General features: G+C 40.8%; 1 protein-coding gene and 1 long non-coding RNA gene across 4 annotated transcripts in view; one reads left to right on the forward strand and one right to left on the reverse strand.

Annotated features, from left to right (window-relative positions):
• Window positions 1-20508, reverse strand: part of LOC139625612 (collagen alpha-1(XVIII) chain-like) — a 73972-nt gene extending 53464 nt beyond the window's left edge. For both annotated transcript variants that reach the window (XM_071485988.1, XM_071485927.1), the window contains exons 1-2: window positions 20370-20508; window positions 20204-20277 (exon numbers count right to left, since the gene is read on the reverse strand). In XM_071485988.1, the coding sequence (XP_071342089.1) occupies window positions 20204-20277; window positions 20370-20380 (85 nt within the window). In that variant the 5' untranslated portion in view covers window positions 20381-20508. The remainder of the gene's footprint in view (window positions 1-20203; window positions 20278-20369) is intronic.
• LOC139626080 (uncharacterized) lies at window positions 87-21534 on the forward strand. Of its 2 annotated transcripts, none has more exons than XR_011692110.1 (4): window positions 87-17228; window positions 20140-20285; window positions 20403-21046; window positions 21398-21534. It is a non-coding gene; the product is annotated as an uncharacterized lncRNA (long non-coding RNA). The 2 variants fall into 2 exon arrangements; XR_011692118.1 differs by having other exon boundaries at window positions 20403-21057; window positions 21398-21533.
• Window positions 21535-21711: the final 177 nt, after the last annotated feature.

The following is a 21711-nucleotide window of genomic DNA, read 5'->3' on the forward strand; positions in this document are numbered from 1 at the left end:
ACATCATCACTTTGCCAGGAACGGATCAAAAAAGTGATGTGCTGAAACATGAATTTAGTAAGAGGTTTTTTTTTTTTTCATAGCTTACATGGATCTGAATCATCCTGCAAGGCTATGTATATTCATCTCACATGTTGTGCACACTACAAGCTCTTTTGTGTAATTTATAAAACATATAAATTGTATACAAGTTGTACTGCTACCGCAACTCCTGTGCAGAGGAAAACAGGTTTATCTGTAAAGCTCAGGATGTGATGTAATATCAATTCAGGTGTCATGGATATGCCAGAACAATCAAAACAAAGCATTGAACTCATTAAAGATCTCGGGCTCAGCGTCTCAGACAGTGTTTATTTCCGCTTGCTGACTCATGCCAAAATGAGTAAAACTTTGTTCTGTGGTTAAAGAGCATGAGTCAGGATAAACAGAGGTAAATCGGAAATTTCTCCTACATACTAACAGATGGAGGGGAAATCCAGACATCTCGATTACCAGACACACTATAACACCGGGCTCTGGTCTTTCTTGCAAATAGGATTTGCAAAAATGTATACGTTTACAAATGTTTAAGCCATGTTCACAAAGGTGCATGCACTAGACAACACTTCATCTGTACAACCTGTTCAGCTTTGAGATTTGGAAAGTCACTTCTCCAAATCTAATAAGATCTCAACTGTAGATTTTTGCACAGTTGTTGTGCAGAGTGGGAACCACCCAGGTCATAATTGTAACAAATAGCACAGAGGAGTGTCTGGTGTGTGTTTCAGTGTACCTATTTGTTGCATCTAACTAAACAACCAAGTTAAAGCAGCTAAAGGAGCAGGAGTTAGGCCTTGGACTCCACAAATCATTGGGCAATTCCAGCAATATCAACCAGGCCATTTCCTCAGCCTCTTAATCCCAAAATGAATGAAGCATGTGTTTAAACATCAAAAGGTCCCTGGACTGTGGCCGTTAGGAGCATTCTTCTGTGACCGGACCAATGAAAGGGAGTCATTCCCAGAAGCCTTACTCAGCCGACCAGGCATCAAGTGCCCTCCAGTATTCTATTACAAAAGATAAAATAAAATAAACAATACAAAAGTGCAACAAGCTGTGTCATTGCCACATTACTAATTAGTTTTTGATAACTTATTTTTAATAAATTCACACACACAGTGTTGCCAAACAAGTGCAGCGGTGATAATAACTGTGTAAAATGATAAAAACCCACACGCAGCCTTCCTTGTATTTCCATAAGCAGAGAAAATGATCAAATCACAACTGAACCTCAACTACAGCAGTGGCACATACTGTTTAACTATTGGGATACTCTGATCAGACTGGTGCTGATCAGCCTCGGGCTCATAATGACAACCCTTACAAATGACTCTATCTGAAAATCTGTTCATCAAAAAATTCATTACAGTTGCAGTAGAAAGCATAACTCAAGCATACCTTTCTGGGTCTGCACCAAATTATACAAAGTAATAGATCTCATCAAGATCCACATATTATTTCAAGAGAAACTGACAAAAAATGACCTATCTTTCAATGTTAAGGACTCCTGGGTCCGTCCCTTTAACCAGACCACACCAAAATTTAATGGGTTCGTCACTGGCCCATGCTCCATCCTTCCCCCAAGTTTGGTGCAAATCAGTTCAGTACTTTATGTATTATCCTGCAAACAAATAAGCCAACAAACAAACAGGATAACAGGTAATATAACAATGTCACCCAGACTGTTCGCAACAGGTTGACAGCAGAGCCAACTAAGAATTTCACAATTCTTTTCTAAAACAGACTTCTGTAGGTTTATTTTCAGAGATTGTGCTTTTATACAAATCTGTGAGAAACATTTTAGAACCTATTGATACAGCAGAGAAGGAGATTACTCTGCATCAGAGGTCTGGCATGTTTCTAAGAGTGCTTTTTCCATTGTGTTGGAGACAACTGCCATGAATTCAAGTTTATCAATCTCCATGAGGGATGAAACTTTATACACCACCCTAAACGTCTACTGGAGATGAGAATTTAAAACAGTAGATTCTGGGTGGAGTACGTGAAGAGTATTGCTAGCCTACTGTAGAATAGTATTCCCAGATATCCCTAGTTTGTGCCTGTCATGTATAATGCTGTGTCGTGGTATACTTTCCTTGTGTAAAACAACCTTCAAATGTAACACTGCTCAAACTGAGGCTATACTCACCAAATGACTCACATTCTTTGGGGGAATATTTCAGAAACACATGCAATGGCACAGAGTTTAGCACAGAACCCTGAGATGCACAAAACATTCACCATACATATTCACAAGCCTGGGCAAACCATTAGCCAGAAAAGGGATTTCAAAGGGAACTGTTCCCTTAGTTCAGCAGATCTACTCTACAGAGCAAGGAGTTGTGGAGGAAGAGCTGGGATAAAAAAGAGGAAATTCTGTGGCTTTGCATCTCCATAATCCACCGTAAGCAAAGAAACTGTTTGCAGATGAAAGCCCTTGTGCAAGACAAGACAATACAAGCATGCAAAGGAAGTGGTAATAAAACCTGGAATACTGCTGACTCATTATCACAATTCAGCATAATATCCCATGGCACAAAAGCCATGGTAATGGATGAGGACAGCTGCTACATGTGCACCTCCAAAGCAGTGAGCTGGTGCACTAAAAATTCAAAACTTCAATGGTGGGCAACATAAGGACGAAAGGAACCATAAAAGCAATGTAAGACTGCACATGGACAGTAAAATCAGTCAACTCAAATTCAAATCACAGTTTCACTTCATTTCATTTGGGACATTTGGGAACACAACAGGAGAACCAAGGTGTTCCCTGCTTTTATTCTTCTGGTTCTGGTTTTGTTCTTTCAGCTAATACAACAGCTTACATTCCCTTCAGCTACATTAGGACTCCCTTCCCTTAATCAGACACCATTCAAGTAGTAGACAAAACAAAGCCACCAACAAGGTGTGAGCCTTAAGCTTCCTGCTCTTAGAGGGAGAACAATTTTGCATTTACACTGTACTTTAAAAACCTGTAAAATTTGTCTCAGACTTGGGGAAATGCCAGTTTTTCTAAATATGATGATGGGTTACTGAGCACTAACCGATGGCTGTCCTCGACCAAAGATTTTCCTAGCCAACTGGAAGTCGTTAGTTCAAGCCATCATTGTTGTTATTATTTTATTACTAAATGTACTTAGGTGAACCCAAGGCCCTCAATTACATTACTATCTCATAACTTTAGTTAGTAGAGTTTGATTTTATTTCCTGCGACCAACCAACTAATCAAAACTTGGTTGGATAGGACTCCACTGGTCAACTCTTATGGGACAGCAAACTGACCTTCACGTGACAAATTGGTGGAATGGTCATGTAATGGTATGCGTGTCCAGTGGGTTAATGTGAGTCTGACCAATGAGTATGAACTCATGTGACTCTGTGAAGGTTTCATATCAGGAAAGGACAGTGCTGGTTAGATGCTGGATTAAACATGTGTCAGCATTCAAGAAAAATGGCCTGATTCTATGATTTTAATAAAAGAAAGAAAGAATGATTGGGAAAGAACAATTGGGACTGGACTGAGAGACAAGGAGCATCTCTGAACAACGAAGCTCTTTCTGCAATGTCCATCTTTTCAATCTTCACTCACAACCCTAAACAGCCCCCCCACCACCCCCAACTCAAAAGCCCAAAGTGAAAACATTCCTAGTTAAATTATCCTATTAGAACAAAAGAGCCTCTCTACAAAAAAGGGACAAAAGAGGAAAAAAAGGCATTCCAGTCATGTTGGTTCAGGCTTTGCAATACCAAAATACTGCATGTGAAAGGGGAACGGCAGGCAGGCACACCAAAAGTGTTGCCCTGAGGCTCTGGTTTTGTGTGGTCAGTGAGAGAGGGTGGGGGGTAAGCTACCACCTACAGCCTCCTGGAGACAGGACAGTCTGAATCAGTTCAACTCTCGGCCAAAAAAAAAACTTTATTTCTTTGACATAAATGGCAATCTCGGAAACAGTGTTACAGTCAGTAATTCAGCCTTTTATACGACATTGAATCCTCAAAAATTCTATTTGGTTGTAAAAGCATGAAATAAAAGTACATTTCAAAAACTGTGGCCCTGAGTCATGAGATGAGAATATCAGAAAACAACATTAGTCATCGCAAACAGGGGAGTCATAGAATCAAGTATCTGTAACTGGTAAAGCATATATAAATGATTTCCAAGGGATTTGGGAGCGGGAAAAGACGGAGGTGTTTTTCAAACCACTTGTGATTTACTTCACATCCGCACTTTCATGAAGCATCAGGAAAAATCCAGCTGACAGTGTAGGAGGAGGGAGAGGCTGAAAGAGTCATCTTCCAAACATATAACTCAGCAGCTGGATCACTGTGGGCCTCAATCATTTAAACAGACGTACAAAGGCTACCTTCACAGTTGCTTTGCATTAATAATGTCATTCAATGGCAACAGATGGCTGCAGAATAGTTTCTTCACCGCATGTGAAGAAGAGATGTTGCAGTTTTAATTAAAATTTTCAAACTTCCTAAAATGTGCCTGAATTGAGCACAGAGCATATAGTGTAGCAGAGTTATAGTGAAACTGATATCTTTTAATTGATTTAAGTGTTGACTTTCAGCTTTATGGGTATATCAAGGTGCTCAAATTCATATTGGGTGGACAGTGCAGGACTTAATTCAATGGGAAAACAATCCTATAAATACATAAAAAGAAAGTTGTGTTTCAGTGTGTGTTTTATTTTATTTTTTATTATTATTAAGAGCAGATTAAAGGCAAACAGTGACAAAAACATTTTGACAAGAAGTGAAGCTAGCTGCAGCCCAGGCGTTGCAGAACATCCCAAGAGAGCCTGGGTTTCACGCTTCAGGATTTGCAGACAAAATATATAACAGGCTGACTTGTTTATTTTCATGTGTCCAATTATTTTCTGTCTCCTAAAATTGGGAGACTGTGAATAACACGGGGCACAATTCCTGCACACTTAATGTGGATAAAGATGTGGACAAAAGATGTGGCACTGTCCAAATACTTAGCACAACACATGCAGATTTTGTAATATACTGCTATACCCCACACTGCAGAGAGACTTTCAACTATGTCTTCAATGTTGCAAATATAAACATGGAAAGATCTTTACACTATAAAAAATTGTGTCATTGGCTCCTCATGTAAAAAATCTGCAGAACAGTTGAATACAGCTTTTTGTATACTGACAAACCTGAAGCTGTTAGAAGAGGCTTATCATCATCTCATTTGAATTGGTCTTTTTAACAAAATGAAATGAAAAATTGTTCTAAAAAACACACAAATACCACATCAAATAAGAAATAAACAAGACTAAAAGACCAAGAATTCCATTCCAACTTTCAATACTTGGTACTTGAGACACATTTCAGTCTGTTCCCAAGAAGTATATATGTTTTATACCTAGTTCTAGTCTTGAAATGGAAACCTTAAACACATGCCTCAAAGACACTAAACACACAGTAAAACTTGTAAAAACTGAACAAAACAAGTCAAGCAACACCAAAAACTTACAAGGCCACAGTGAAAAAAAACAGATAAAGGATTGTGTCATCTAGACACAATGCTCCCACACACCTTTTAAAGTCTGGGTGGGGCATACATGTCTGGCCATCTGAATACCTGCTCTCTTTACTTGTCCCTCTCTCCGTCCCTTGCAAGTCAGCTTTTATGACCTGGTCCTAGGGGAAAATGCACGGTTCGAGGGGTGTGGAAGGACACTTAAACGTACACAGCCTGTGCTTGTAGACGAAAGACAAAATGGGAAGCCTACATCCTTTCATCCCCACACATCAAAGATTTGACACAACTGAGTGGGCCAACGCAGACTCACAACTACGACATTCTGCTGCTCTCACACACATCAGTGCATCATTCAGCAAGAAAAATGCCACCGCTGCTGCACAAAATGAAGGATGCATTCATGGAGGACTTCCCTGTACTGTCCCTTTACAAAGCACAGCGGCCTGCCTCATTAACATTATGTACTGTAACTGTCGATATTTGCAATGATCCCATTATTTGTATGATCCCATTACGTATTTCCACTATTTCAGCTTTTTGTTTCTTTTCTTTTTGTAGTTGCCATGACATCTGATAGAGACAACCACAGCGCCCAGAGGAGGAATTTAATTTACCTGAGGATCCACACTTGTGTTTTTTACTGAAATAGCTCAAGAACTATGAGGAGGATTTCCCTAAACTTTTGATAAACATTCATGTCCCCCTCAGGACGATTTGCAATCACATCAGAAATCCCCCTGACTTTTTCTCTTGCGCCATTATCACGTCAAAATTTCTCCAATACTTTGGATTCTGACCAAATACCTGCAACATTTTGTGCTAATTAGCAACTGTTATCATGCTACAAATTGAAACTAATACTGTGATCATGGTAAAATATGACACCTGCTAAACATCAGTTTGTCACCATTGTCACTGCATATTAGCAAGCTGCCATTAACATTTAGCTCAAAGCATCACTGTGCTTAAGCACAACCCCACAGAGCTGCTAGCGTGACTCTAGACTCCTGTACAGTCTTGTTTTATAATATCTGATACCAATATGAGCAAACAGTTCAAAAGACATGAGTCAGTAATTACAGTATGATGAGGAAAGTCAACTCACACACTTTGAACACCCACCTCTTTTTCCCTGTTTGCATTTGTCTGTCTTTTCTATTCATTCAGACCACATTTTGGTTTGGTGTTGGCCCAACTGCCCTCAGAGCCAAAATTAAGACGGACAAGTCTGAGATCTGTTTCTTTAAGTCTGAGACAGTTTTAGGTTTCATGTCTACTTCACTTTGATGCCATGTTTCCTGGCGAATCAGATTGAAATTTCAAAGGTGTTACTGAAGCAAGAGCAACATTTAAATGTTCCCACTGTTAAAAAATCTACAGTGTAGGTCTACTTAGTCACAGAGATCTGTGTCACAAGAAGAAAGCGAGTCAGACTTGGCACTTTGAACACAGACAAGATCTGGGAGTCCCGCAGTGTTTCAGTTGGATGGTGGGAGATGTTCAGTAAGGATACATGGCTATTGTCTGCTCTGAGGCATTCCCCACAAGCTGTGACTATTCACCAAGGAGACTTCACTGTGTGTGTGTGTGTGTGTGTGTGTGTGTGTGTGTGTGTGTGTGTGTGTGTGTGTGTGTGTGTGTGTGTGTGACTGACAGAGATGGGGAGCAGAGACAAAATGCAGTCAGCCAACTTAGGGATGGGGTGAGGGAGGGGACGGGTAAGGGACCATTTCATTGTGGGTGACAGAAATCCTGAACCTAACAAACACACACTCGCACCAGAATTTGGAGCCACACACGCACACACACAGTTTTAACACCATGGCAATACTGGCAGCAGAGGAAGGTGAACTCCAGTTGGGAGAAGGAGGTGGTGTGTGTGTGTGTGTGTGTGTGTGTGTGTGTGTGTGTGTGTGTGTGTGTGTGGCCTCGTTTTCTCTTTCTGACAAACAATGCACTATTCAACTGGGGAAGAAAAATTCAACAGAAACAACAAAAGTAAGCTGCAGCAGCTACAAATTGTTACAGGAAGGACACTGAAAGGTCCAAAACTATAGGAATGATTTAATAGATTCCTTCCAACGCTTTGTGAAGCAACAGCTAGTAGAACTTGTCGTCTCTATGTTTCTGTTTTTTCTGTGTTTCAAGTTAAACATTTATTACAAAGTGCTAGATGAGAATAAATTGGCAGAACCAACCTCCTCTTTCGTAATAAAAGTCTAGGAAACTAACCTCTATGGCTTGTTAGTATGTGATGAGCGTTCTTAAGCATTTAATAACCCCTGCGAGGATTCTGGGCTTCTGCTTGTCAGTGGATCAACTTTCATCTTTTGGGTTTTTATATGGAAGGAAATCATACAGCTCTCTGGTTTCACTAAAATAACAACTTAAGCTTTTAATTTGCAGATACAGGAGGTGTGAGGGTTCAGCTAGGCCGTCTTAACCTGCAAAAGGTAAGAGGGGCAGACTTAATAAGGAGGCCAATCTTACAACTATGCCACTTCTGAGCCCAGATCAGACCTATTAGGTAACGCTGCAGTAACCCAATAGCACTGCTCGGCTGTATGGGCTGAGCGGCGGTATGCATGGCCGGAATGTGTCCAAATACCTGAGTGTTGGCAGAAGGAGAAAGGTGCATGGAAGGTAAAGAGCAGGAAGTGGACGCAAATACACACCTCATGTGAGCCGACACATCCTGAGAGCTTTTTCTGCGGACACAGTTCAAACACTATTAACAATACACTGAATTTGTTCAACACCCCGAGATCCACCTGAACGTTGTCCTTTGAAAAATCGTCTGCCATCAGCTCAGCTCTCCACTGAGTTTATCAAGGAGTAATTTGTTGTCAGTGTACTTTTCACCCCATTGTGAATTTCCAGTGATGTATTGAAGTCTTGGAAAGCAGCCAACCTTTTAAAACAAGACCCCTGCCCCCCCCCCCCCCTCCCAACCATTCACACAGACACACCTCAGTAGCCCACTGTTTTTGTCCTGGCCTGAGACACAGTCAGGAGCCTGGGGCAAGACTTGGGTTTTAGAGGGTGGGGATGTGAGAGGTTTGACTTTGCCCTTAGGGTAAGCATACTGTGGTGGCGTTGGGGGTGAAAAGCCCATCCATCATTGCAGAGTTACAACTCTGGCACTCCCCATCATACACTGTAACTTTACAGTAGATACTGAGATGAATGCTTGATCGAGGCTCCCTTTGGAGTTCATTGCTCAATATATCAACTCCAATTGGTCTTCACTCTCAAACACTAAGTAAATTTTCTACTGTATCTCTGTAAGTAAAATGGCATTTACACACATTAACTGTCATAACTGTGGGAAAAACCATAAATTACAATACTGGTAAACTATATAAACACGCTCATCAAATCATCTTGCAGCTGGACGGAGATGTTGAAAAGGTAGAGATGCAGACCCACAAACTCCAAACCACTTCAACACTTCAACATATACAGAAGTCTTTTAGTGACTTTTTTAAAGCTGTGGACAAGTTGAAGCCTGTAAAATGACTGAGATAGGATATGTGCCTTTGCACTGATGTTCCCTATGCTAGACCCTCAACATAGGAATCTGATCAAGGGTCAATCCAGTATCAGGTGTCAGAAATAAATCAGGTGATCCGCCTTTTAGCCACAGTCCCTCATTCTGAGGTTTAACAAGCAATAATCACAAAAAAATCACCACGATAGGGTCACTATCTGCTTATTCATTTTCAAGGTTTTAACTATATTAATGGGAGTTCTAATAACTAGTAAGGTATTTGCATGACTTTAACATACAAGGCTTGACCTTGTTAGATCACAGCTGTGGATTGTGCTTCTGTATTAAAAAGGTTGTGATCTGATTTTTTTGGGATCGCCCACTCTTAACTCAGTCTGAACTGACGGACTGCCTTCAGTGAAATAAAACACAGATTCTCTTCTGACTGCATGTACCAAATACCTGAAAGTCTTGATCATCTGACAGTGAACTCGCAAGGGCATGCTAGATTTCAGCAACTAAAACAATAATCTCAATAGGTGAAACAAAGGACTCAGGACTGCTTTTCTAAGACCAGCCTGGGGTGTTATAAAAGATGGGGGAAGCATGTGATTTTTCTACACAAGTGTAAAGGAAAATAGTGTATACAGTCTAACCAGAAACTGCTGCTAAAAGATAAATGACTAAACAACATGACTCTAAACCGCAGACCATTGGGTTCACACATGTGCTTGAGCTCTCTAATCTGCCCACTTGACCCATTTCTATAGCAGCTCCAAAGCCCATTTTGCTCAAACAGAAAACAGAAAAGAAACAGAAAAAGAACATAACTACAAGGGAGTAGTGGAAGGTGAATTTCAGTTCCTGTTCAGGCTGCCTTAGATTTTCGTAAAAGCAATAATACGGTCTGTCTGGAATCACTTTTTAAAGGAGGGATGTCAATCAATAATTAGAATAATAATGCAAAATGCAACTTGATTAGAGACTACACAGTTATTCACTTGTATATTATTAGTTAGAATTTCCAGATTTAATTGTTTGTCACAAGTGGTGGCTTTTCAAGGTTAGAGAAAGGTCAAAAATGTGGAAGTTGAAACCTTTTAGATTTAGGAACAGCCCATGTCTGAGAGTGGTGAGACATTTCTTCATTCGGTTTGATGAGTGTTGCAAGTTTTTTCCTTAATTATAATGAGTGTCTACAGCTGATGTTAATTAGTTAACAGAATTATCAATCAGATCAATTTTTTAACCTCAAATTAAAATCAAAGAAACCCGAGCCAAGTCTCCCTGGGTAATTGTGAAGGGCTTTACTCTCAGTCTTTAATGTTTTGAATACATGTGCCCACATGTAATTTACACCTTGAAAGTGGAAACACTGAGAAGCAGAAAGCAGAAAGTCTTGAGTTTGCATCATATGCATCAATTATCTGCTATAGACAGGGTTGTTTCCTTCCAGTGAAGGGAAAACCCTTGGTTGAGGAAGTGTCCCAAATGTGGTGAACAGTGGTGGTTAGAGATGCTGATCTTCTACAGCATATCTTACTTTGAGAATCAGACACCATAGCAAGGATGATTTGACCTTAAGAGCAATAATATAAACTGCCTAAAACACAGGAAAGAAGCAAAAATATAAATAAAATAAATTTGATTTTTGACAAAACAGTCTTAATGCTCAGGAACTGAAATGACTTAAGAGCTCTAAAACTTGCTGATGCTTGCTGGCTCAATGAGTCAAAAGGTACATTATGGTCACATTCCAAGACATGCTCATATCTAATAAAATAGAGGCCCACCTCTTTGGAGTGTAGACTGTCCACTGACAAATTTCCAAGGCTATCAACATTCTTAAGATTCTCCTGCCAGTCACACGGGGCAATTTATTGACTGACCATCTAACAACCTTGATGCAATGTTTCAACACAGACATGTTCTTACATTGAAACACATTTAAAATCACATCAATAAAAGATGTGTTGCATAGTTACCATTAAGCTGCTCAAAAACACAGACACTTGCGGGTTTGGGCTGGAATAAGTTCGTTTTCATCATCCTGAAGGTATAAAGACAAGGACTCAAACATCAATCGCCTGGAACATTAGTTACAAATTGTAAAGCCCATGTCTAGGCATGTGCCTAGACACTGATTGATCTCCAAAATAAGGGAAAAGCAGACAGTGTTCGTGTGCTGGATTTCACAGTGTTTCATCAAGGGCGGACAAAGACCTTAAATGGTTTGGTCTGATGGAGTAATCATTGATAACACTGGTAATTAGGTGATAGGTCAGTAAAAAGGTAACAAGCAAAAACACAGCTATTTTTCAATTAGTACATTAAAGATTCAATGCTTTCAAAGCTACATTTGTCAATGCTTGACACTAACATATAGTCTACAATATATATAGGCTACATGGTACATTGGCAAGCTACTGAACCACATATATGATATCTACATCCTGATGTAATTTAGTGTATGTACTGAGGGATAAACTACAGTGTTAAGGCAACTCTATGATGTCTTAATACAGTCAAGATTATAACCGAAATGAGGAGTCATTTCTGGGCAACTGTCTGTAATTTAAACCTCTTATTTCCCGCTTTTTTATCACTCTCAGTATTCCCAGATTAGAACCTGTGTGCTGCAAACTCAAGTCTCCTCTACTTAGAGTATGTTAAAGACAGTGTTTTGACACAATCTACCATGAAAAGTGAAAAAGCTTTGAAAAGCTTTGAAATGTGAATTAAAAAGATACCTTTCCTGTAAACTTCAAAGATTTGAGCCTCATTGGAGATGGAATGTAAATGCAAAGAAGAAGCTTTGAAAATGTGACTTTTCTATCTAGTGTATATTATGCCATTTCAACAATACTCTCATTCATAATTTTTTTAAAGCTGCATCATATCCTCAAATTCACCATGAATGCAAAAATTCTACCTGCCTATACTAGTCTGAGATTTACAAAGCAGCTAAAATGCTGGCAAAGGTTGCTAATGCATATGCACATCCTCTCAGCATTCAGCATAAGCCAAGAATGAATTTCCATCCATTCCTGTTGTTGTTGCTGAATGCATAAGTAAATGACATCCTGAAGTGAAGAGGTGGGCTTCATGTGGAAGGAATGTACAGGCAGATTTCATTTCTGCACAAGCTAGTTTGTGTAAGGAGCAGATTGTTGGATCAGTCCGTTGGCCAGTCCCGCCTTTTTGTCCTTTTGCAGGTTCTTTGAACCCGCAAGGCCTCACTCAAGTGTTGAGTTTCAGCTCTGCAAAGCACTTCAAGAACATGTCAATGCAGATCAACACTTTGACAGTAAATCCAACCATGAAAGGGGGGCACAACACTTCTTTTTTGTCACAAAGCTTCCTCTTTGCTTTACACTAGGGGAAATCACAGGCCCAGACCCTTGACATCAGCAAGGGTCAGACTGATGATATTAAACATATGAGATAAAATAAAGCTATATGCAATCGACCACTTATCTACCCTAGACCCGACAATTAAATATGTAACTGTATTTTAAGTGAACAAATCACATACTTGATATTGGTGCTCAGAACTTTAACCATATTTGAAAGAAGTTCACAACTGAGAGCCTTTATTAAGCCCAAGTCATTGTTTCTTGGCTACTGAACATCAACTGCATAAAATTCACATTGAAAGTAGACTTTGACCTTTCTCTCAGATCATTCCCTCCAGTCCCCAAAAGCAAAGTCTCGTCCTTTACAAGGGGTGTTGATGGGGGCACAAACTTTTAGCTTATGTCGCACAACACCTTCAAACAACCCTCAACCCTGAATAATGTTGGGCAGCTTATGGTTCACCTTCAACTGACACTTTAATCCCCTGTAATGAATGGAGACAATGGCTGGAGGGGAATGACGTTATGCCTATGGCTTAATCAAAGGCCTGGGAGATACAGTAGATGAAGAGCACTAAGTGGGACAAAGAGGGCTTTCATCAGCCAGACAATATCAGGGCCCTCAATTAGTACAGGCCAGACTAGGGTCCAGGGTGCCAGTGGTCATTGCTCCCCCCCAATGTATTCCTTAGCACAAAAAGCCCACAGGTCATGGTCTTCCTCTGCTTCAGCTTAAGCCAAGGAAAGGCATGTTACAATCCACGTGATGGGGCTTTGGTGAGCTGGTGCACCAACGTTATATGAAACAAATGAACTTAGTGAACCGGCTGAAACAATATTTTGACTCCACAGTCAAGATCTATGACATATAAAGTGAATCTATTGAATTTAGTTAGGTATTTCAAAAATGACACCCAACATAAAAGGTAAGACAGAACAATCATACGTGTAACAACATCATGTCTCTCGTCTAAAGTAAACTCGGAGAGTGTTCTGCCAGCGCTGCAGACAAACAACGGAAAACATTTAGTTTCAAAGCAGAGTGCAGACACTTAAATGAGACAGATAGAGATCAAAATATAAACTGGGGTTGGGTAATTTCTTCTGAAAGCTTCCTGCTCTGATCTAATCTATGAATGATATTACCAAACAGAAATCTATATATTTATAGTTACTTGTTCCTGCAGACACACTTGAGACAGAGGAGTGGAAAATGCAGCTGAAACGCCTTCTGTGTAGAGTGGTTAGTTTAGAGAGAACAGAACACATCAAATTGTGCTCACGCAAGAAGAAATTAGTCCACGACTACAGCACAGTGCAGCCTGGACAGACACTGACGCCTTTAATTGTTCACAGTGAATGCAAGTACTCACTTGCATTCTCACCTTCTATTCTGATTGTAATGTGGGCAGACACATTCAAGACAGGAAACTCAAGGTTAAAAAGACTTTACACAGCCAAGTCTATTACCAAGTCCAAATAATAAGGTTATAAACTGGAGTTGTGAAACCACAGGGTTCTGCTGAACATTGCAGTAACTGAGTTTCAAGGGGATGTTTTAGCCAGTCAAGTGGGCAGTGAAGAAGGGGATTTGACTGTGGACCTGCCAGTTCGTCTTTCGACTGATAATACCACTGTCTCAGTAGATGAACAGCCCTGCAAATCTTTCACTGGACCTCTAAATATTTAACGTCCCCATGGTTGGCCTATGTTCCTCCTCTCTAGATCTCTCAATGGATGGCACTGTGCCACCTGGCCCATAACAACCACCAACTGAATAGAAGGCAGCCTTTATTGTCTGCGAGCTCATGATTCACACAACAATTAGCAGCTTCCAAGTTATGAGCAACCGAGGCTTTCGCTTTGTAAAAATCCAAGCTCAGCACATGATCCAACAAGAGCCTAAGTCTTCTGTCTCACTATACCGTCAAGCAATGATGTATACACAAAAGCAGACAATGGGATGTCTTTACTGAGATTCTCTTGAGTGCATGGTTGATGGGTAGATTGGTGTTGTGAGGTACTGAACTTTAGAGCAAATACACACAATAAAAACACTGAAAGACTAAACAGAAACATTTTTTTTATTTTACTACCCAACATTACATCCAATAGAGAGTGCACCTGGAAAGTCCACCTCTCAGTTTCTGACAGGTACAGTGAAGACAGGACATGTCATCGAATCCCATACCTCGCCCAATCCTACTTCCAGCAAGACCATACGAGAGTAGAGGACTGAGGTACAGGACTCAGCAAATCCCTCTTTTGTCACAGGAGCTCTAGGCTTGATGGTAATCTCCCCGTCCCATGGGATTCTCCTCAGTTCACACCCCCATGGTGTGAGATTTGTTAGGGGTAAAAAAAAAAAAAAAAAAAGAGAAGTGCCTACAGACACGGCAGCTCTTGAAGGACGGGTGAATGAGTGGAATTCAAGGATGCCTTGAAAAGCAGCCTGCACATCATGAGAGTCAATCGAAAGATAAGAAGACATGGAGAGCAAAAAGAGGAATATAACGGCAAGTGAGGTTTGAAACGCACAATGACATTCCCGAGAGGGGCCTCATGAAATGCTGAATGGTCTATTCATTCTTTTAAAAAACGCATTGGGTGGTAGCTGGAGCTTGTATTAACAGTGCTCACATCTGACAGTTGATATATATGCTTACTTTTTCAGGTACGAATCTGAAAGGTTGAAATAATGTCAGAGGATCACGTCACAACTAGAGACATGAAGGAGTCTACGTAATCTTTGTCACTCAGAACTAGTCCCAGTTCATGGAGATTGAAACGCTGATGGTATAGATTTCTTAGGACAAGAGAATGTAAATGGGTGGAGGGGGGGGGGTCTCTAGTTTCATGCCTCCCTGTGTTCAGCAGGCTGTTGGTAAGGACAAGTGAACACTCCCTAAAGCTGGAGACTAGGACAAAGTGCCAGGTAGATAGATCCGGTTTCCTTTGCTACAGCCAAATACGGCTTTGTGGTGGAAAAATCTGCACCTGGTGGCCATGGAAACCAGTGTTCACCCAGGCTACAGCCTCTGGTGCTGACAAACTGACCACATAGAGTAGAAGTAAGCCAGGCTTCAAATGTAATGGTTTCTAAAGAGGCTAAACGCCTTTCACCAAGGTAGTCTGGGTGTATAACAACACTATGTTTTTTACATCACAATACACAACCGCAACTGTTGCTAATGTATATTCACCCATGAAGATTTCATCAGGAGGTTTTTGCTGCATGAAGAAGCTCAGTAGCTTACTCCTGCAACAAAGTTAATGGAATCACAATCTGCATATGAAGAAGCAATAGCTTTCTTGCTACAGCAAGACACAGAGTAAATCTGCATTTATAATGCAATCACAGTTCACTTTGTCCAAATGTTGAGAAATGATTTTCTGAAGCAAATACCTTCTAAAGTATCTTCAAATATGTATAACTAGATAGAAGAGGCTCTGTTTTTCTTTTGAAAGTGCTGGTAATATCTAACCCTTTCCATCTCGCTCTGTGCTCTGATCTCTGAAAAATAACCTGCATATACTGTAGAGTCCTGTTATTTGCAGAGTAAGGCTTCACACTTCAACTAACTCCCCCCTGGATTACGGCTGGGAACAACAAGCAAATAAGTGAGGGTTTTGCCACAAACAGGAAAGAGGTGCTGAGAGGTAAGAGGGCACTCAGTGTGCCATTAGTGCTGGAGATAGTTGGGTGTACAGAGCAAGTAGCCCTACAAATCCTCTTCTCTTGGAACATAAGCAGTAATTATGGTGTCCCTAGGTAATTATTTTACCTCTGTCAACCTGGCATTTTGACATCAGGGACAGCATGAGAGAGCAGCCGAGCGCACCTGAAACACTGAGTGGTGGGGGCACATAAAAATACAGATAACAGCTGTCAGCAACATTCAAAAGGATGCTCTGTCCTGAAAAGATGATAGGGATCAAAAATACACAACATATACTGAGCAAAGCCCAGCAAGAGCATTTCTTTACACATAACAATGCTGACAAAACTGTATTGTCTACATAATCAATACCAGATTTCTATGTCCTATCACTCTCTTGACTGTAGTCAATCTGGTGGATGGAAACATAATCATCCCTTTCAACTAGTCATACTGTCCATCTGTCAAACTGAAGATAAAGCTTTTTATGTTATGATAAATCTGCCATTAGCCACTAATGTTTTTCTTCAGTTTGTTCAGGTGTCTGCCAGAGAAGGGTTGTTCTGGGACTCTGGCCAAATCCAGCCCTTCTTCACCAAATAATGAAACAACCATGAACTAAGTAAGTGTAGGATCAAAGAGATGTAGCTCTTTCTTTTGGTGACATTCAAATGCAAAGGGAGCAGGTAATTGGTTTAAGTTTTGTCACAGGTCATAGAGGGCATTTTTACATGCGGGTCAAACCGACACAGGTATGTGTGTCTGGGATGTGCACAAAACTAAAGAAATTATAACAAATATAAAAGAGAGATTATAAGAGTGAAGGTAATACACACTGTAAGATGAAATGGTCTTAATGCCTCAGGAATTTAAAAATAAATTATATTTAACTGGCAGATAGAAATTGTAAAAATAATATGAAAAACAAAGCATCAGTCACATTGACTGATGCTACATACAGTCATTTAAACAGCGTGCCTGGTGACGCAGCGGTAATTCTGAAACTGGGCCATGTTTTTCAACATCCACGATGGATATACAATTCTTCAGATTCACTACGAGCTCCAGATGGGTCGAATTAAGCAATCAAAGCAGGATGTGACCACCGTGGTTTTCTTACAAAAACACATCTACATTAAAGTAAACGACACCAAGTCTAGATTTCCTTTTCAGCCTCCTCGGTAAGTGTGTTTCTCATATAGATACAATTTTTTTTGTCCTGGTCTTTAACAGCTGTGCTGCGTTAAGAGAGTGGTCCGGTTGCGCTGCACGAGTTTTTGAGTCCTTTGCTTGAAATAACCTTGTAAAGATGATCGTGATTGTCTTTAAAACAGCTACATCTCAAATGTTTTTACAGCAAAGTATCAAATGTAATTTTAAATGACGTTAAAACCTGTAGTGCCTGAAACTTCCGACTGATATTATCACAAGTGAACTTCCATCTGACTTGTGTCTTGGTGATTGACAGGCAAAAGACAGCAGCCAAAGTGGCACAGGTAATAGCACAAATGCAGAAAGGAAGTATCAATTCCTTCAAGTCATTTTTGAAAATGCAGAGAAAGAGGAGCCAGAGAGAAATATCCAGACATCCACTTGACATTTTGAATGACCCCCACACACACACACACACGAACGCACACACACACACACGAACACACACACACATGAGAGGTTACAATGAAAGTCACAAAAAAGCTATCTCCAAAGTCAAAGGAAAAACCATCTTCCTAGCAGAGGATTAATGGCTTTTCTAAATGCTGGTGACTGAAAAACTAATGCTAGATGGAACTTCCCAACCATCATATGTGGAACCTCCAAAGATGTCGATCATGAATTAGCAGGTTTACTGACTAGAAAATCCAGGGATTAGACATCACAAGGTTCATTGAGTCAACAGAATCTCTGCACAGTCGGTCCATTTATTTCATTTAAGAGTTACAATGATCCTAACAGAGGCACCAATCCAATTGCTGTTCACCACAGAGAAACAGACTTTTATTGTTGAAGTGCTGAACTTTTACAGATTAGTGTACATAAAGTCTGGAGTTTATGAGTTGTGTTTTTTTAGGGGATCAGCATTCCGCCATGTCCTCTTCAGAGTTTCTAACTTTGCAAATAACAAAACATGCAGAATGACCAGTATTTTAGGGATTGCTGCACCTGTAGTGAATCAATATACATTTGATTTTCAACATAGTTTCATTAGTATATACTTATAACAATATACCCTGTAGAGGGATGTCATTGCATATACAAGACATTCTCTGATGAGATGGATGTTTAACCTCTGTTATCAGTTACAAAAGCCGCTTTGTGTGTGCAAAGTTTGATGTGTACAGGAAAGTTCAGATCATCATTCTCGGGACACATCTGCATGGAAGCAGATGTTTTCCTGCAAATTCTGCAACAGTATGTGGCACGTCAACAGATGTTTGTCAGCGGGTGGTCTGCTTCAGACAAGCTGCTCCATCACATATCACTACAAAATGAGTATTGCCAACCAGACCACAAGGGAATAAGATGGAAGTTGCTGAATCACCTCAAACAGGAGTCATTTCAGTCAAAAAGGCTGCAAACAATCTTAGTCATAATATAGAAATATATTAAAATCATCAAAATATAAATGTAAAATGTTGGTATCTCTATCTGGCACATTCAAAGCCTGTTCCATTTACCACTCTGGCTCTCCTGTCCCCCTGGCCGACATGTCCCTGCTCTGAAAGGGAGAAAACCTCAAGCCAGCTGTGATTTTTAATGCGGCATCTAATTCAGCCACTAAATGGCACGGTGGGGTGTCCCCTTACAGCCGTTCCCCTCCCCCAACCTCGTCCTGCTCCCTTCAGGCAAAACCATGCTGGGTGCATGTCAAAGATCACACGACAATAGGGATTCCTGACCCAGCCAGGGACTGGGAATGAATCAGACCTAATTCAACCATGTCGCAGGCGACCAAAGGCACTGCTCTTGAGACAGAGTGGCAGGCCTTTTCAGCCCGGACACACACAGACAGGACAGCATTCCTGTGGAAATGTCACGTTGTTTCAGAGTTACTCGCAAATGTTTCACCCTTCAAACAACATTTGATCAAACCTATTTTAGCACTGGATGGGATGTGTTGGTTACAAAAGACAGTACGATCATAAAAGTCCATCAAAGCTCTTAAGTGATCGCGGTCGATCAAATATTAATTGACATCCTCTCAGTTTCCTCTCCCTATCATCTGACAGCTACACAGTTCTCCAACTGCACGTTTACTAAATTAAATGTAGGACATCAGCGGGGTTCAGAGATAAATTATTCAGGATCAGAAGAGAGTTCTCTTATACTCCTATGGGCCCACCATTACTATCGTGTGTCAAAGAAATGCTCTATTGTCTTTGCCTCTTGTACAAATGCACTGACATTGTAACATCTGGGAAGATACACAGGTTAGCAGTTATACTTGTGCCATTCGGGTTAACAGGTCATTGCAGAGGAGGGAGGAAGGGCTTCTTTCAGAAGTGAGATGCAGCCACAGTCAGACACAGAGTAAAGACATGCTTCTACGCACTGTAGACTTTGGACTTGAGAAAAACCTGTAAACGGTCCCAAAGCCACTTTGACCTTCCTGAGAACAGACAAACTGCTGTGTTGTATCACTGAATCATAACAATGTGTCACCACAGCGCTGCAGCAGCCACGCTGGTTGGTCAGTGAGCATGTAAAAGGTTGCTGAGGAGCAGGGAACAAGCGGTGAACTGAAGCCATCCAAGCCAAAGAAAAGACAGTAGGCAGACACTATGCTCAACACCCAGTCACAGCCAAGCATCAGACATGAGGATGAGTTGCTGCAACTTCCTGCAGTCTACGTTTGTAAACCAGCTTAGTTCTTATTGTGTAAGGCACAATTTAAACAATCTGAATCCCTTATTCATAAAAGTTAGACAAAAAACTAACTGGTCAGCTGCTACCATGACTCCACGGTTCCAACAGACCGGTGCCAAACTTAAGCATTACACTATTTCAAATCTTGACTGTAAAAATTAAGATGTATCTACCATGGTCTGTAAGCAATGCACAACGTATTCAGCCAGAGACCGTTATGCAAGTTAGGTCTGCTGAAGTGTGAGCATGTCCCCAGAGCCATCACATCCACGTTTCAAGTATCTGCCCTTACCTGACCACTGCGATGCCGCTGGGCGAACCAGAATGAGGACGCAGCAGACGAGGCGCTGCAGCCATGAAGAACACCTGCAGAGGTAGCAAGCAGTCACATTCACAACTTTATCGCTTCAGTAAAGGCTGCAAAACGTTTAAAGGGAGGGGGAAAAAAAAAAAAGTACCTCATCTTCATTTCTTCTTTCCCTGGTATGGAGCGGTAAAGCTACATGGACTGTTCGGGGGCAACGGGCTGTAAAAATGCGCACAGCTTCCTTGGTCCAGCGCCGCTGCTGCTGCCGCTGCTGCTGCCGCTGCCGCTGCTGCCGCTAGAACAGCTGATGGGGACGCGGCGCCTTGCTGGAAGCAGACGGGGAGTGCGGAGAGGGAGAGAGGTGTCCGCCAGGTCCTAGAGGCAACATATTCCACTGGTTTGCAACTTCGAAGCAGTTCCTACGATCATGGACGATCCTAAATAGACCTGTAATAAGAAAAACAAGCGTAATAATAAAAGTCAATCCAAGCTCTAATAATGATTTTTTATTAGAGCTTTTACTGTGTCAAGATATTCTTTTTTTATTAACGCTTCTATTTTCCTTTGTTGTCACATTTTGACAATGACAGACTCTGACGAACATTGTGCTTCTCTGTTGACTTTAACTGGAGCGGATGTGAATGGATGAGAAACTACAGCTTGAGCTGTGTAAACCCGAGTTTTCCACCGGAAATCTTCTGTCATCCATTCAAAGTTTACACTGTCACTACCTTCGGCTGCAGTGGGCCCACAAGACCGGACCTGGCAACACAATGACCACATGTACCTCAGTGAAGGCTGAGTTACTTTGGTTTGTCTCGCTGGCAGGTAAGAGAAAGGTGAGGCCTACCTGAGAAACAAGAGAAAAGAAATATAATTTTATCCATCATGTGTAACTTAAAAAGTGAGCTCAGCTTAAGCTTAGCTTGAGATGAAACATTAGTTTAACACTGAATCTCGCATTGTTTTAAAACTGCTAAAGCTGATTCTTCAAAGCTTGAGAAAGTACTTATGAAACCATGTTTAACAAAAAAATAACCTTACAGGCCATAATGTAAGCCAACTATAGCTTGCACCAAAGAGTCAAGTTCAGAGTTCATCTTCAGCCTCAGTTCTGATAGATGGAAAAAACAAAGAAACAATGAAATCATCTTAAAACTCACATTTCGTCCCTTCCAGCTGTGAGCTGAGCTGTGGTGTGTTGCACTCACAGGAGAAGGCCACCAGAGGGTGAAGTTGGTTTTCTTTTCAAGACCTGTAGGGGCAATACTTGATTCTGGTCCCCCACCATTCATTAATGTACTGCTACTGGCCTGCAGTTTACACTGTTGATTGTGTTTTGTTGTTTATTTTTGTTATGTGACATGTTTCTGTTCTTTTTTTTTTCCTAACAAAGTGGTATATGATTGTTTATGAATGTAGAAATGTGTCAAACACATCAAACCCCCCCCCAAAAAAAGAAAAAGACAATGCAGGTAAACATAAGTAGTGAA

This window comes from Trachinotus anak, unplaced genomic scaffold, assembly GCF_046630095.1.
Source record: "Trachinotus anak isolate AG129_WGS33_773 ecotype Australia unplaced genomic scaffold, CSIRO_AGI_Tana_v1 ptg000001l, whole genome shotgun sequence".
Taxonomy (NCBI): Eukaryota; Metazoa; Chordata; class Actinopteri; order Carangiformes; family Carangidae; genus Trachinotus; species Trachinotus anak.